The sequence below is a fragment of the Sapajus apella genome, unplaced genomic scaffold (genome assembly GCF_009761245.1).
Source record: "Sapajus apella isolate SASKATOON/1434 unplaced genomic scaffold, GSC_monkey_1.0 scaffold96, whole genome shotgun sequence".
NCBI lineage: Eukaryota > Metazoa > Chordata > Mammalia > Primates > Cebidae > Sapajus > Sapajus apella.
This window is the reverse complement of record NW_022437036.1, coordinates 761,017-777,037: the sequence shown is the minus strand read 5'-3', so window position 1 is coordinate 777,037 and position 16,021 is coordinate 761,017. Positions and strand designations below refer to the sequence as shown.

General features: G+C 64.3%; 1 protein-coding gene across 1 annotated transcript; it reads right to left on the bottom strand.

Moving 5' to 3' along the window:
- Positions 1–711: 711 nt before the first annotated feature.
- On the bottom strand, positions 712–11,765 carry EEF1A2 (eukaryotic translation elongation factor 1 alpha 2). Its single transcript, XM_032257014.1, has 8 exons — positions 11,506–11,765; positions 10,114–10,327; positions 8,410–8,589; positions 7,278–7,574; positions 5,702–5,852; positions 2,965–3,221; positions 1,599–1,833; positions 712–1,119 (listed from the first exon to the last, which is right to left on the bottom strand). The coding sequence occupies exons 2-8, from the start codon at positions 10,255–10,257 to the stop codon at positions 992–994; spliced, it is 1,392 nt and encodes a 463-aa protein (XP_032112905.1). The 5' UTR covers positions 10,258–10,327; positions 11,506–11,765; the 3' UTR covers positions 712–991.
- Positions 11,766–16,021: the final 4,256 nt, after the last annotated feature.

Below are 16,021 nucleotides of genomic sequence, written 5' to 3'. Positions count from 1 at the left end.
CCCGCCCCCCACCCCGACCCTCACCTGCATCATCAGGGGACCCGCCCTCCACCCCGACCCTCACCTGCATCATCAGGGAGCCCGCCCACCCTCCATCCCAACCTTCACCCGCTGCAGCATGACTGGCTGTGTGCCGGGGCGCTTTCTCAGAGCAGGGGGGGTGGAAGGGAGCTGTCCTGCCCCCGCCCCCACGCTCGCTGGCCAAGGGTTAGGGCAGGTTCTGGCCCAGAGAGACCAGGGACCTCAGGGAAGACCCAAAGCCCCCAGCCTCCAGGCTTTGGGGGCTGGAGTTCCTACAACCGTGTACAGAAGGCCTGGACCCGACACGGATGGGCAGGCACCAACTTCAGCCACAGGTGACAGGCTTAGGAGGAGAGTGAGACCCTGCGTTCAGGGCCAGGGGAAGGGTGTCACTCGCGGTGCAGGAGCCCTCGGCTCTCATGCGGCCCCCAGAGACCCGGGAACTCTCAGCCCGTCCCCTGCCCCGGGGTCTCTGCCATAGAGAAGCCCCTCACAACCACGCAGGCCAGCGGGCCCTCGGGTGGGGCCTCGGAGCTGGGCCATGGCCTGGGGAACACCGGGCACCCCTCACCGAGGGCTCAGCGCCCACCCTGTGCAGCGCAGGGGACACCCCCGCGGGTCCTGTGTTACCGCCCACCCTGGGGTCCGGGCACGCGGGGCCCACCCCCCAGCAGCAGGCGCACACGGCTGGGGGTCGCTCAGTTTATTGGTAAAACGGGCACTGAGCGAGGCGAGCGCGGGGCGCGGAAGCCGGGGCGGGGGCGCCTTTCCTCTTGAAGAACTTCCACTGGACCTTGATGGCGAGCATCCAGTCGCTGACCGAGGGCCTCTGGCAAGCGGAGGTGCAGACATGCGCCTGGCGGGGGTGCGGGGCGCCGGGGCCGCGCGCGGGGCGGGGGCGGGGCGGGGGCCGGGCCGGGGTTCCGGGCGCGGCGGGGCCGGGGACGGTCGCGCCGCGGGCGCCCGCGCTTCACTTGCCCGCCTTCTGAGCCTTCTGCGCCGACTTGGTGACCTTGCCGGCGCCGCCGCTCTTCTTCTCCACGTTCTTGATGACGCCCACGGCCACCGTCTGCCTCATGTCGCGCACGGCGAAGCGGCCTGGAGGGTGGGGGGTGGGGCGCGTGAGCGGGGCAGAGGACTCGAACCCGGGGATCCAGCTGGGCGGGCAGGGTGAAGCCCGGTCGGAAACGCCATGAGAACACACTCAGCTCGGAGTGCGCCCTGGTGAAGACGGTTGGTCTCCCCAGCCCTGCCCGGGCGGCTGTTCCACCGTCTTCAGGGTAGCCACTGGCAGGCTGTGGGGTCTTCTCCTCCACGGGAGGAGCTGTGGCATCTTCTTCACCTGGGGCCTCCTCACCCGCGGGGCCTCCTAACCCTGGGGCCTCCTCACCTGCGGAACCTCCTCACCTTCAGGGCCCATCTGCACACAGAACCCATCCCAGGTGACATCAAGCCCATGGGCCTCCTGCCAGCTCTGAGCTCCGCAGGAAAGGAGGCCCTGCTGCCACCCACGCCCCATCCCGCAGTCCCCTGCCCTCAGCCTAATCAGCCACCTCCCGGGGACCAGCCTGGCTCACCGAGAGGCGGGTACTGGGAGAAGCTCTCCACACACATGGGCTTTCCCGGGACCATCTCCACGATGGCTGCGTCACCAGACTTCAGGGACTTGGGGTTGTCCTCCAGTTTCTTGCCAGAGCGCCGGTCGATCTTCTCCTTCAGCTCTGCAAACTTGCAGGCGATGTGAGCTGTGTGGCAGTCGATGACTGGGGAGTAGCCGGCGCTGATCTGCCCGGGGTGGTTCAGGATGATGACCTGGGGGCAGAGCCATGGGTGGCCATCAGGCCCGGCCACAGTGGGCACCATCAGAGCCCAGAGCAGGGCTGGGAGACCCAGTCGCAGGCACCCCCCACGGGCTCGTGGACCCGGAGTGCTGAGTGGAGGAAGCTCAGGCTCTGAGGACCAGCCCCCAGACCTGAATCCCCCAGACCTGAACCCCCAGACCTGAACCCCCCAGACCTGAACCCCCAGACCTGAATCCCCCAGACCTGAACCCCCAGACCTGAACCCCCAAGACCAGAAACCCCCAGACCTGCACCCCCCAGACCTGAACCTCAACATCCTCCTTAAGCAAGAGATAAACAGCTGAGAAGCTCATTGTTTCAAAGGGGCAGGAGCAGCACTTACTCGGCCAGCCCCAGCTGGAACAAAGGCGGGGGGTGGGTGGTGGTGACAGAATTGACCTCAATTCCTGTATTTCAATTGTCTCTCAATAAAGCCATTTTAAAAGTCATACGAAGAGGCCGGGTTCAGTGGCTCACCCCTGTAATCCCAGCACTTTCAGAGGCCAGGGTGGGCGGATCACTTGAGGTCAGGAGTTCAAGACCAGCCTGGCCAACATGGTGAAATCTCGTATCTACTAATAATACAAAAATTAGCCGGGCATGGTGGCGGGTGCCAGTAATCCCACCTACTCGGGAAGCTGAGGCATGAGAATCACTTGAACCCAAGAGGCGGAAGTTGCAGTGAGCTGAGAGCGGGCCACTGCCCTCCAGCCTGGACGACAGAGCGAAACTATGACTCAAAAAAAAAAAAGAAAAACCGTATGACGAGGCCAGCAAAGAGGAGCAATGAAAACAAATACAGAGAACAAAATCACGACAGAGCCGTCTCGGGCAGTAAGTTAACAAAAGCATTTTTCCAGGACGAAAGTTGGGCCTCAAAGGCTGGGCATCCCCACAGTGTGGTGTGGGCAGCAGACCCAGGGGCTGCGCGGAGGCCGGGAGCCGCCAGGCCTGGGCCCCTCCCAGCACCGATGTACCCCCATCAGTGGCATGGGGGTCCGTTTTCTCCCCCACCAGGCGACCTGCCGACAGTAGCCTCACCAAGGACAGCTTCCCTGCTGCCCCCCAGGCGCGAGCCCTGGGACCCGGCGCAGCCGCCAACCTGGGAGGTGAACTGTGCGGCCTCCTGAGGCGGGTCGGACTTGCTGTCCCCACACACGTTGCCCCTGCGGATGTCCTTGACCGACACGTTCTTCACGTTGAAGCCCACGTTGTCGCCAGGGAGAGCCTCGCTCAGAGCCTCGTGGTGCATCTCCACCGACTTCACCTCCGTGGTGATGTTCACTGGGGCGAAGGTCACCACCATGCCTGGCCGCAGGATGCCAGTCTCCACCCGGCCCACGGGCACCGTGCCGATGCCTGTGAGAGAGGGGCTGTGAGGGGAGGCGGGGCCGAGGGGGTGCTGGGTGGGAGATTTGGGGAAAGAGCCTGGAGACCCCCAAAGTCTGGGACTCAATATCCCCCCAACAGGCCTGGGGCTGTGAGGGGAGGCGGGGCCAAGGGGGTGTTGGGCAGGAGATTTGGGGAGAGAGCCTGGAGACCCCCAAAGTCTGGGACTCAATACCCGCCCAACAGGCCTGGGGGTGTGAGGGGAGGCGGGGCCGAGGGGGTGCTGGGCAGGAGATTTGGGGACAGAGCCTGGAGACCCACAAAATCTGGGACTCAGTGCCCCCCCAACAGGCCTGGGGGTGATGGGGCTCCATGGACAGAGTGTTGGGGGGAGGGGAGTCCAGGGACAAGGAGACTCAGAGATTCCAAGGGAAGCGGGGGCTCCCCTGCCCAGCTGGGGAGATGAGAGGCTGAGCAGGAGAGCTCCCAGGAACCCAAGGAAAAGCCACAGGGGCAGAGAAGGGGGAGGACAGGCAGAGCGGGGACTGTCTGAAACTGGGGTCCCATCCATGCCCCGGGGAGCACTTTCCCTCAGAGGCGGCACTATGGGGCCCCTCTTCTCTCTGAGGACCCCTCCCTGTGAGTGTGGGCCAGGCCACTGGACTGCTCCTGCCTGGGGCCCGGTGGCCCCTGCGGGTTCTGGGGACTGCACTTACATGCTGCAGGTCTCTATTGTTAAAGAGGCCACTCAGCGGGACACAGCGCAGGTGCAATGGCACCTGAGCGTCCCCCGCATTTCTTATGGATCTGCTTACACCAGTTGTGTGGCTGCCGCATGGGGGTCTTGTCTCCCCCAGGGTACCTCCACCCCCAGGGTACCTCCACCCCCAGGGTACCTCCACCCTCAGCTCCCTGGGCTGTGATGGAGGTCCATGTAGCCTCCAGCCGGCTTCACCGAAGCTGGTGGCTGCGCTCTGTGCTGGGGTGAGCATGACACCCCGACTGTGCACACAGATGCCTGCAACATCTCTGGCTGCAGACCCCTGGCTGAGGGTCTCCTATCAGTGCCCCTCTCTGGGGTCTCAGATTTGTTTATGGTTTCTCTTCTTGGAGAGATGAATGGATGGATGGATGTAGAGGTGGATGGGTGGATGGAAGGATGAATAGATGGACAGAGGATGAACGGGAGAGAAGTTGGGTGATGGATGGATGGATGCATGGGGAGGTGGATAGATGGATGGATGACTGGATAGATGGGGAGGTAGATGGATGGATAGATGGATGGATGGATAGATAGGGCGGTGGATGGATGGATGGATGGATGGATGGATGGATGGATGGGGAGGTGGGTGGGTGGATGGATGGATGGATGGATGGGAGGTGGATGGATGGATGGAGAGGTGGATGGATGGATGGGGAGGTGGATGGACAGAAGGCAGGATGGATGGATGGATGGATGGATGGATGGGGATGGATGGGGAGGTGGGTGGGTAGATGGACAGTAGGATGGATGGGTGGGAATATGGGTGGATGGGTGAATGGATAGGAAGATGGATGGATGTGTGGATGGATGGACAAAGAGTAGATGGGTAGAAAAGTGGATGGGTAGAGAAGTGGGTGGGTGGATAGATGGATGGATGGATGGACATAAGGATGGATGGGTGGGGAGGTGGGTGGGTGGGTAGATGGATGGATGGATAGATGGATGGGGAGGTGGATGGATGGATGGATGGGGAGGTGGATTGGTGGGTGGGTGGATGAACAGATACATGGATGGGCAGGGAGGTGGGTGGGTGAGGGGATGGATGGATAGATGGATGGATGGATGGATGGGGAGGTGGATGGACAAGATGGATGGGTGGGAAGTGGGTGGGTTAATGGATGGATGGATGGATGGATGGAGAGGTGGATGGAAAATGGATGGAAGGATAGATGGGGAGATGGATGGATGGATGGATGGATGGGTGGATGAATGTAGAGAAGGATAGATGGGCAGGGCAATGGATGGATGGATGGATGAAGAGATGGACGGATAGATGGATGGGGAGGTGTTTAGATGGATAGGTGGATAGGTGGATGGACAGAAGGATGGATGGGTGGGGAGGTGGATGGATGGATGGATGGGGAGGTGGATGGATGGATGGATGGAGACAAGGATGGATGAGTTAGGAGATGATGGATGGATGGATGGATGGATAGAGAGGATAGATGGGTTGGGAGGTGGATGGATGGATGGATGGGGAGGTGGATGGATGGATGGAGACAAGGATGGATGAGTTAGGAGATGATGGATGGATGGATGGATAGATGGGTTGGGAGGTGGATGGATGGATGGATGGGTGGATGGATGGATGGATGGATGGGGGATGATGGGGGATGGAATGTCCCCCAGAAAGTGTGTGGCAAGGGGAGAGATTGGAGACAGCCTGGTCTTTGGAAGCCTCATAGGGCCTTGGTCTGGGGCAGGCAGAGCTGGCCAGGCAGGCCTCCATCACAGCACCCTGGCTCACCGCCGATCTTGTACACATCCTGCAGCGGCAGGCGCAGGGGTTTGTCCGTGGGGCGTGTTGGGGGCAGGATGGTGTCCAGGGCCTCCAGCAGGGACACGCCGCTTGCATTGCCTTCCTTACGCTCCACCTTCCAGCCCTTGAACCACGGCATCTGGGTGGAAAGGAGAAAATCGGTCCATCACAGAGACATCAGCGGCCTCCCCAGCCTCAGGCCTCCCTGGGTGGCCTCCAGGAGTGCTCGGTTCAGGCTAAACTGTCCTCATGCCCTTTGAAATGAAGAATTCCCCACAGTGCTCCACCCGAGCTCATGGCCCCAGTGCTCCACCCGAGCTCATGGCCCCAGCATCACAGGGACCCTGGAAGGAGACCCCTCTTAAAGGAGGAGTACAAAAACACAAAGGGCCCCTCCCAGCCCAGGCTGCTCAGGAGTTGCTGACACTGGAAACAAATCCCCACTCCAGCCACAAGCCCTGGGGCCCCTGACCATCAGATCCAGGCAGGGCAGGAGGCCGAGTCTGGCCAAGGGCCGGGCCCGCTGGGGACAGAGCTGGGGGAGCCTCGCCCCAACCCTGGCTCCTGGACACCATGCTGCCTCCAAGCTCAGCCCAGCCCCCTCCCCACAGAGCCTCCCTGCAGGCCACACTGCACCCCACCCCCCAGGGCCTGTTTAAGCAGCACAGGCCAGAGGGCAGTATGGAGTGCAGGGTCCCTGATGGCTGGAGGCCTCCCTGGGGAGGAAGAGGATGGCCTTCACCACATCATAGCCTGTGAGGAAAGTGTCATCACAGGTAAACACCACCAGCCACAGGAGATGGAGGCGGGGCTGGGGCAGTCCCTATCAGCTCTGTCCACAGACCTCAGCTCTGGGCTCTGCGGCTGCTCCCAGTCTCCCCGCTGTCTCTAGATTCCACACCGGCACCCTCACTGTGGGCAACTACCGTGCTGGCAGAGCCCAATGGCGGCCATTCTGGGGTCCTGGCTTGGAGAACCCTGGAACAGTCCCAGGTTCTGAAAGTGTTTCATCACCTCCAGCCAAGGCGGAGTCCCTGAGCCACAGGCTACTCACACCTTGAGCTGCCAATTGACCAGCCAAGAGCCAATCCTTGGCCCTCCCAGTCAGCCCAGACATCTGCATACTTCCCAAAGCCCAACTCTGCTCCAAGACCCCGGGGAGGCAGCCAGGGAGGCCCCCACGGCCCAGCCCGCAGCCGCTGCACGGTGTCCAGGGTCAGGACAAAGGCCTGGCAGAGATGAAACCGAGCACCCCCATGGCAGGGCCCTGGAGACCAAGCTCGTGGGCCTGGTGCTGGAGGCCGCTGCCCCTGCAGCGCTGACATGGGGACCGGCCCTGGCCAGCCTCGTGAGAGGCTGAATGGAGGAGCAACGCTCAGTGCTGAGGGGGATGGGGCTCCCGCTGGGCCCTGAGCCGGTTAGGGAACCCCAGCAGGTTTCGTGGGGAACCTGCATGTCCCAGGAACAAGCTCTCAACCTCCCCCTGCCACCTATAGCTGCCTCGCCCTGGGGCAGGGGGCCCGGCCAGCCCCCACGGCCCACCCCGCCCTAGCCAGCCACTCACGTTGGGTGAGGGCTCCAGCATGTTGTCACCATGCCAGCCAGAGATGGGCACGAAGGGCACGGTGGCCGGGTTGTAGCCGATCTTCTTGATGTAGGCGCTGACCTCCTTGACGATCTCATCATAGCGCTTCTCGCTGTAGGCCGGCTCCGTGGAGTCCATCTTGTTCACGCCCACGATGAGCTGCTTCACGCCCAGTGTGTAGGCCAGCAGGGCGTGCTCCCGAGTCTGCCCGTTCTTGGAGATGCCCGCCTCAAACTCGCCCACGCCCGCCGCCACGATCAGGACTGCACAGTCCGCCTGTCCAGCGGGGGACACAGTGAGCCCGGCCCCACCTGCCCGGCGGGGGACGCAGTGAGCCCAGCTGCACCTGCCCGGCGGGGGACGCAGTGAGCCCAGCTGCACCTGCCCAGCGGGGGACACAGTGAGCCCAGCTGCACCTGCCCGGCGGGGGACACAGTGAGCCCAGCTGCTCCTGCCTGGCAGGGGATGGAGCAAGCCCAGCTTCACCTCACTCCCAGGTTTATCCAGGCAGTGGGCTGGGACCTGAGCAGCCCACTGGGGACTTGGGGAAGGAGACATGGGGGTCCCTGCCTCAAGGGCAGTTCGGGGGCCTCATCACCAGGCCCTGGGTCAGGGGACTGAGGTTCAGTCCCGGCTTCACCACCAATGAGCTTTGTGCCCCTGGACAAGTCACTCCACCTCTCTGGTCCTGTTCCTCATTTGAGGACAGATTGAGGTCATAGTTATCAAAGCAGTTTGGAGGTGCTGGTGTCTGCAGGGCGCCGTGTCTGGGGTGTCTGTGCGTCTCTGCGAGTGCTCCAAAATGTCATCCAGTCTGGGCCTGGCTGGTGGCACCTCTGCCCACTGCTCACGCTCCCCATCTTGGCCTCGAGCCCCTCTGTCTATGAACGTGTGTCCATGCCCACATCTTCCCCGTCTACCTGGGAACTCTGACACTGGCCGGGTGTCCTCACAGGCACTAGATTTGTTCTTGGGGAGCTCTGACCCCGGATGGATGAGAGTGGCACACTTGAGGGGTGCCCACCACCCCAGGGTGACCCCAGGGCCCCCCAGTGTCTTTGAAGGGGTACAGCGGCCGCTCCCCCAGCCCCAGCTGCTGTGCCCCGCCCACCTGGGACGTGCCAGTGATCATGTTCTTGATGAAGTCGCGGTGGCCGGGGGCGTCGATGATGGTGATGTAGTACTTGGTGGTCTCAAACTTCCAGAGGGAGATGTCGATGGTGATGCCCCGCTCACGCTCCGCCTTCAGCTTGTCCAGCACCCAGGCATATTTGAAGGATCCCTTCCCCATCTGGAGCGGGTGGGGGTCACAGCTGAGGGCGCGACCCGGCACCCAAGTCCCTGGCGGCGGGAGCTGCTCGTCACCGCCCAGCGGGCAGGAGAGACGGGAGATGGGTTCCAGCACCCCCTTGCTCCCCACCGGGGTCCTGGGACGCCAGCCCCACACCCAGACCCTGCCCCTAGGGCCGGCCTCCCCACCGCCTCCTAAACGGGCGCGGCCACGCACGTCCACCAGCAGGTGGCGCGAGGGCCTGGGAGTCACTCCGTCTCAGAACGAAGCCGCCAGACGGGATAAACCCCTCCCCGGCGAGGGCTCCCCTTTATCTGAAGCTGCGGACACCGCCAGATCCCTTCCTCAGCCAGAGGCCAATAATACCACCGTGTTGGGGGCTGTCAGATAAGTAACCCTCTGTGTTATTTCTTTAAAGGAAGGAGAAAGGACAGTGGAATGAGGTCAGGAGGAGGGCCTGGCCGTACAGCTCCTTCCTGCTGCCCCAGCCTCCCGGCGTCTCTGAGGCTTCCCCTCCCCTTCCTCGCTCTGTCAAACAGGGGAAGCAGGGGGGCCTCAGCCAGTGAGACCCCCACAGCTGGGGATGGGCTGCGGTCAGGGCAGCAGCTGCCGTCACTACTCAGCTGGGCAGAGCTCCCCTCCAGGGCCTCAAAGACACAGGACTCTGCCCTCCAGGGTGCTGCCCAGCCTGAAGGGGACCCAGACAAGACCCTGCTAGGGCCTGAACCAGCGGCTCCAAAACCCCCGCCTCCTCCCGATGAGGCCAGGTAAAGAATGATGCAGTTTCCCGGCCTAAACGGGTGCGGCTCAGAGCACCCCAACCCCCAGGGCAGAGGCTCAGCCCAGGACAGCAACTGCCCTCCCACTCATCATCCAGGTGAGAGCTCCCGCAGGCCCTCCCAGAAGTGGGGTTCTCCCCAGAGCCCTGAGTGGGGGGGTGGGGAACCACAGAACAGACCCCTACTCATGGCCGCCCCCCACCACCATCTCAGCCACGAAAGAGGAGCTGCTTCAGAAGGTCAGCCGGGGGGCCACCCCATTCAGGACCCCCACCCCAGGGCCGCCCCAGACAGCAGCCTCCACAGCCCAGCAAAGAAAATGGAGCAGACGGGCTGGCTGCCCATCAATCAGCTATTAATAGCATTGTGTGTCCTGGCAGGGCCCTGGGACAAGTGAGGGCAGCACCACCCCCAGCCCCAGCCTTGGCCCTGGGGGGAAGGGGGCAAGGCTCCAGGGTCCTCAGCCCCAGCCCAACGTGTGGGCTGCAGACCCTCCCAGGCCACCTCCCTCACCACAGGGCAAGACTGGCAGTTCGATGGCCACCCCTCCCCCACCAAGCTCCCCCCAGAGAGGCTGCCCCACCGGCCCCTCTGAGGCCTGAGTGCCCCACAGCGGGGGTCCTTCCTGCCCCGGAGGAGGTCACCTGAGCCACATGGCCTGGGGCTGGGAAGATGCCAAGCCTGGCCACCTCGGGAGTTGGCGGGCTCCTTCCCAGGGGGCGAAGAGCAGAGCCCTCACACTCACCTCAGCCGCCTCCTTCTCGAACTTCTCAATGGTCCTCTTGTCAATGCCCCCGCACTTGTAGATGAGGTGGCCCGTGGTAGTGGACTTGCCGGAGTCCACGTGGCCGATGACCACGATGTTGATGTGGGTTTTCTCCTTACCCATTCTGCTGGAGTGTGGGGGGTTGGCGGGACCCGGGGTGCTCTGGCTCAGTGCGAGAGGAGCTGCAGTGTTTCTGTGGGGCCAGTGGTGGGGGGAGACAGGTGGTGAGAAGCCCTGGGGAGACCCGCAGAGACTGTCCTGGCCAGGCTGGGCCCACGTCCCTGCCCACAAAGCAAGCCCCCATGTTTGGTGGGGAGGGAAGAGTCCCCCCACCACCCTGCTGGGCCTGGCAGGGGCCAATAGAGGCTGTGCCCTGCCCCCACCCCACACGTGAGCCCCAACAGCCCCATCTGCTGTAAATAACTGGGCACTGGAGCCCTCGGCCCGTCCTTGCGAAGGAGTTAGCCTCCGTTCTGGAGGGACCACGCAGCGCCCGGCTGGGTGCGCCCGTGACCAGCAGAGCTGGGTGATGAGTCACCTGCCCAGTGCTCCAGGGCCCTGTCCTCCATGCTCACTCCCCTCCCCGGGCTGGGCCAGGGACACTGCGCCCCACCCCCACCCACTACCACCCGGGAGAGACGGACACTGCTCCCCACTCCCCTCCTCAGGAAAGGACGACGCCATCTTCCCCTCATCCCTGCCGGGCAGGCTGGACCAGAGCCCCGACGGAGATGCGCTGCCCAGATTAGGGACCCAGAATAGCTCGACCCCCCCAAGACTCTCACAGGGGCAGACAGTGGCCAGGAGGTGGGGGTCCCTGTTCCAGCCAGAGGAGGGAGGACCCTGCCCAGCCAATCCGAGCAAGTGCCAGGTGGAGATGCCCTCAGCCCCGTGGGGGCATCAGGGGACCCTCCCTCCCCTCCTCTCTGGTCAGAGCCCTGGGTCACAGCCCCGTCCCATCGCAGAGGTCAGTGGGGAAACCCACAGTGCCCCTTGGGGACAGGCGGCTGGAGGAGGGAAACCCTGGGGTGGGAGCACGGGTGGGGGTGGAGGTGGGGGTGGGGAGGGCCCCCAGGTCTCACCGCCTCCCTCAGCGTCCTCTGGCCCAGCGCCCCGAGGCCGGACCCCATCGCCCCGGCCGCAGGGTCCCCGCGGCCCCAAGGTCAAGGCTACAGGGCGATCGCCGCCCAGGACCCGGCCCGCCGCCCCCCAACCCCCGCCCCGGCCCAGCGCGGCCAAGGCGGGGACCCCCAGGAGCCGGAATCCGGGCGCGCGGGGCGGATGCGGGGCCGGCCGCCCTCTGCGCCCAGGACCGGCCCCGGGGGGCCCTCGGCGTCCGGCGGGGGCGGGGCGGGGGCCGAGCGTCCTTACCCGGAGCCGAGGTCTCAGCCAGAGGGACTGGCGGCGCCGGCGCGGCGGTTTTATCTCCGGGAGGGGGTCCACCTATTGACGGTGGCGGCGCAGTGCACCGCGCCCTGCAGCACGGCACTGCGGAACGCGCGGGGGGCGGGGCGGGCGGACGCGGACGCGCGCGGGCGGGGGCGGGGCGCGGGGGGATGCGGGCGGCGCGGGCCGCGGGGACGGGCGCGGGGGGACGGGCGCGGGGGGCCGGGAGGAGCGCGCGGCGGCCGCGCGGGAGGATGGGGCGGCGAGGGGAGCGCGGCGGCCCGGGAGGCGGGGGCGGGAGCAGGTGCCCTGCAGCCCGGGAGCCCGGCCTGGGTCTACGGCCGCTCCCAGGCCCTGCTCTCGGGGGATGCCCGGGCCCGGGGGCTCCCCCTAATGAGGTCGGGGGCTCAGGCCTCAGGGTGGAACCCCGGAATCTGCTGGTTTCCAGCCCCTGTCCTCATGGGCCTGCCCTCCTGGGCGCGCTCTGACAGGCCAGAGCCTCTGCCGGCAGATTCGGCCCAGAACCACCCTCCCCCGAGACCCCGGGCTCCCACCAGGCCGGGAACGCTGGAAGCCCGCTCCCAGACCCACGGACATCTTCCAGGGACACTCCCCTCCCCGTGCGCCTACCGCCAGCCGCTGCTGGGAAACAGCGCCAGCCAAGGGCGGGAGTCAGGTCCAGACACCCAGGCCCCCCGCCCAGCGCCCCACCTGGCTGCACCCCTGGGTCTACAGCTGGTCCTCATATGAGATCAGAATGCCAAAGACCCGGCCACACTCTGTAGAAAGTGGGGAGTCCCTGAGGTCCTGAGCACATGGGTAATGCCAGCATGGGCAGTGAGGAGGGGACGTGGCCCAGCGTGGGCAGTGAGGAGGGGACGTGGCCCAGCGTGGGCTGTGAGGAGGGGACGTGGCCCAGCGTGGGCAGTGAGGAGTGGACGTGGCCCAGCGTGGTCAGTGAGGAGGGGACGTGGCCCAGCGTGGTCAGTGAGGAGGGGACGTGGCCACCATGTGTTGCATGGAGACCAGGATCAGGGACTTCCTCCCAGACCCCAAGACTGTGTCACCTCACCCAGGTGTTCATGTCTTCCCCCTCACACTGCCCCCGCCCCCGACTCAGATCTTCTTGCCAGCGCAGTCTCAGGAGGGGTGTGCTGAGTGGGGGCAGAGCCCGGGCACCTGTCCTCTCAGCCCTGAGTGCCCACTGGGTGCAGACATGGAGGCACCAGGTCCAGCCCAGCACCTGCTGCTGGGCAAAGCCATGGGGATCCCCAGAGCCCAGACTCCTGCCTGGCCCACTGGCAGGTGTGAGGAGGAAGGGAAGGCAGGGGCCCAGGGTAGTGGCTGGGGCCAAGCAGTTCTCCCCAGCCCATGGAGAGGGCCTCTCAGGAGGACACTGGTCTGTGGCTGCATCGCCTCATAGGAGTCCAGGGCCACAGGCAGGAGGGGCAGCAGGGAAGGCTGCCAGATGCCCCAGCACTTCCGAGTGCTGCTGATGCCATCAAACAGGAGCCAGGAATAAAAATAACCGCCTGGCGAGAAAGCAAGGCCCACCCCACCCCACCCAGCTGGTCTCTATATTTAACGCCTCCCCTGCAGCCGAAGGTTAGGCCAGAATTTGGTGGGCAGGCTTGCTGCAGGTGTTTGACTGGCCCCAGCCGGGGGGGATCACAGTGGGCAGGAGGCTGGGATCCCTGAGATGCCCACCCCACTCCCCCGAGGACCACCAGGACTCTGGGCTACCTTTTCCAGACACCCCTCCCCCCTGGCTGCCGGCTCACCCACAGCAGTGCTGGGGGCTCACATGTGCTGAGGGTGTCTTGCCACCCACAGGAGTGGCCCCTGAGAGTGGAACGTGGCGTCCTCCCCACAGCACCTGTGTGCTCACCCTGGGTAAGGGTCTCTTGGGTGCCAGGACGCGGTTGGTCCACAGTGCTGCCCTTCGGGGTCCTGAGAGCTGCCCACTCAGTACCCGGAGACACTTGGAACACACACAGCTAACGGGGCTGCGGTCACGAGGCTGAATGCCAACACACCGATGTTCTGAGCCACTGCATAGACTGAGTAGGGCTGAAGGACCACTAACCATGGAATGCTCGCTGCTGAATAACTGCCGTGGTCTGACCACGTCCCCAAAGTTGGAAACTTAATCCCCAGTGTGACAGTGTTGGGGGCTGGCGCTTTGGGAAGGTGTTTGGGTCGTAAAGGGTGTGCCCTTCTGAATGGATTCGTGCCCTATAAACAGGGCTCATGGCAATGGTTCTCTTGCTCTTCCACCTTCTCCCACCTGAGGATGCAGCGGATGCCAGCACCTTGACCCTGCACTTCCCAGCCTCCAGACTGTGAGAAATAAACTTGTTTACTTATAATAAACAGAATTTATAAATTTATAAAGTAAACTTTTATAGTGACCCAGTCTCAGGTTCTGTCACAGCAGAACCAGCAGGCAAAAGTCTCGTCAGCAGCTGGGTAGCAGCAAATGGCTTCGAGTACAAGCATCGTGACCAGCCACAGCCGACTCACCCAGCAGTGTGAGTTCACGGCATACGGGGACGGGGACCAGGGCTGTCGGTGCGCACAGCGTGTGGGGGTGGAAGCTGCCGGGACCGAGGCCACAAAGCAGGCCCCGCAAGGCTGGCGGAGGCCCCTGAGAACTGTGAGGCAACTGGGCACAGAGAGGCCAAGATTCCTGTCCAAAGCCACACAGCAAGTAAGGGGCTCAGGAAGCCTGAGCCAGGCCAGTGTGGCTTCCACGTTGAAGTCTGGGGACCACCCTGGCCATGGCCTGTGCTTTCCCTGCCCTCCCCCAGGTCAGGTCTTGGGCCCCTCTTCCTGCCTCTGAGTTCCTGGTCACGGTACCTCCCTCACCAACAGCCTGGGGGGCGGACAGGGGGATGGCAAGCCGAGAGGGCACCAGCCAATCAGAGCTCCTCTGGGGGAGGCCCCGCCCCTCCTCGCCCCCTCCCAGAGCCCCCAGGACCATCCCTGAGCTGTTTGGGGAGACACAGGCAACCCCTCCTTTGGCTGGCTAGGGTTTCACGAGCCTCGGGAAAGAAGATGCAGCTAAAATTAACCGCTATCAAGCTGTCAGCCCCGGAAATAAACCTGCCTCCCATTGGCTGCTGGTGACGCCACTGCCGGGTTAATAATAGCCTCCAAGAGCCTGACGAGCCACCTGTGCGTGGGGCACAGCCAGGCCATCACCCCAGGACCACCGCCGCAGGCAGGTGGAGGCTGGCGGCCCAGAGGCGGGCAGGGCATGGCGGCAGGGTGGGGAGCAGGGCCAACACGGCCCTCCGGCCCCCAGGGTCTCAGGGTGACCTCAGCCCGGGCCTGGCCCCAGTGCAGGTGTGGATTCAGCTCCCGCTCACAGAGCATTTCACCTGCTACACCCCCTGGGTCCCCAGATGGCCACCAGGACAATGTCCTCCCCCGTGGCCATGCCTTGGGGCTGGCTCCCAGGGGACCGGGCACGCCCTGGAGGCAGGGAATGAAACAGTCTCCATGGCAGCAGAGGAGCTCCTGCGTCTGGAGCCTCCCTTCAAGCAGCAGCTCACATCCCCCAGATCAGAGGTGCTGGGGCAGGGCTGGCAGTGGGCAGCATGCCTGCAGGTCAAGCCACAGACCTGGGCCAGCCACAGCCCCGACAGCCCACCCTCCAACCCAGCATGTGGGTGTGCCTGAGGCAGGCCTGGCTCTACCAGGGAGGCCCAGGAGGGATGTAGCCCCTCGGAGAGGGGGAAGGGTGACCTGGCCTGCCACCCCCACCTGCAGGGCCCAGCTGGGAACGTTGCCATGGTGAGCGGCAGCAGCAGCAGCGGGAGGCCCCTCCCTCCAGGCTGTGCTGCTGGGGATCCCAGCACCCACCACGGTGGGGAGGGGCCAGCACGCACTCCTGCTGCAAACAGCACTTTCTGGGCTTCTGGGCTTCCAGCTGCAATGCCCCCAGCCCCTCCCGGCCCCTGGCTGTTACAGCCCATTGCAGGCTGGCAGGCTAAACAGAGGCCAGGGTCACTGACCAGCATGGGGTCACCTCTTAGACCCAAAAAGGGCAGCCGCTGGGGCCGGTGCAGGGGTGCCATGCCCTCCAGTGCCCAGAGACAGAGGGAAAAATGTGGGTAGGCTCTGCAGACCACCAGCCCCACAGCTGCCTCCTCTGGGCCCCAGAGAAAGAGGGGCCATTGTGTCTCATCCTGCAGCTGGTCCAAAGAGAATGGGGTATCCAGCATCTGTGGTTAGGTCCAGAGGGAATGGGAGGTCCAGCCTCTGTGGTCAGGTCTGTAGAGAATGGGGCATCCAGCACCTGTGGTCAGGTCTGGAGGGAATGGGGGTCCAGCCTCTGTGGTCAGGTCTGGAGGGAATGGGGGGTCCAGCCTCTGCAGTCAGGTCTGTAGAAAATGGGGCATCCAGCCTCTGCGGTCAGGTCTGTAGAGAACGGGGCATCCAGCACCTGTGGTCAGGTCTGGAGGGAATGGGGGGTCCAGCCTCTGCGGTCAGGTCT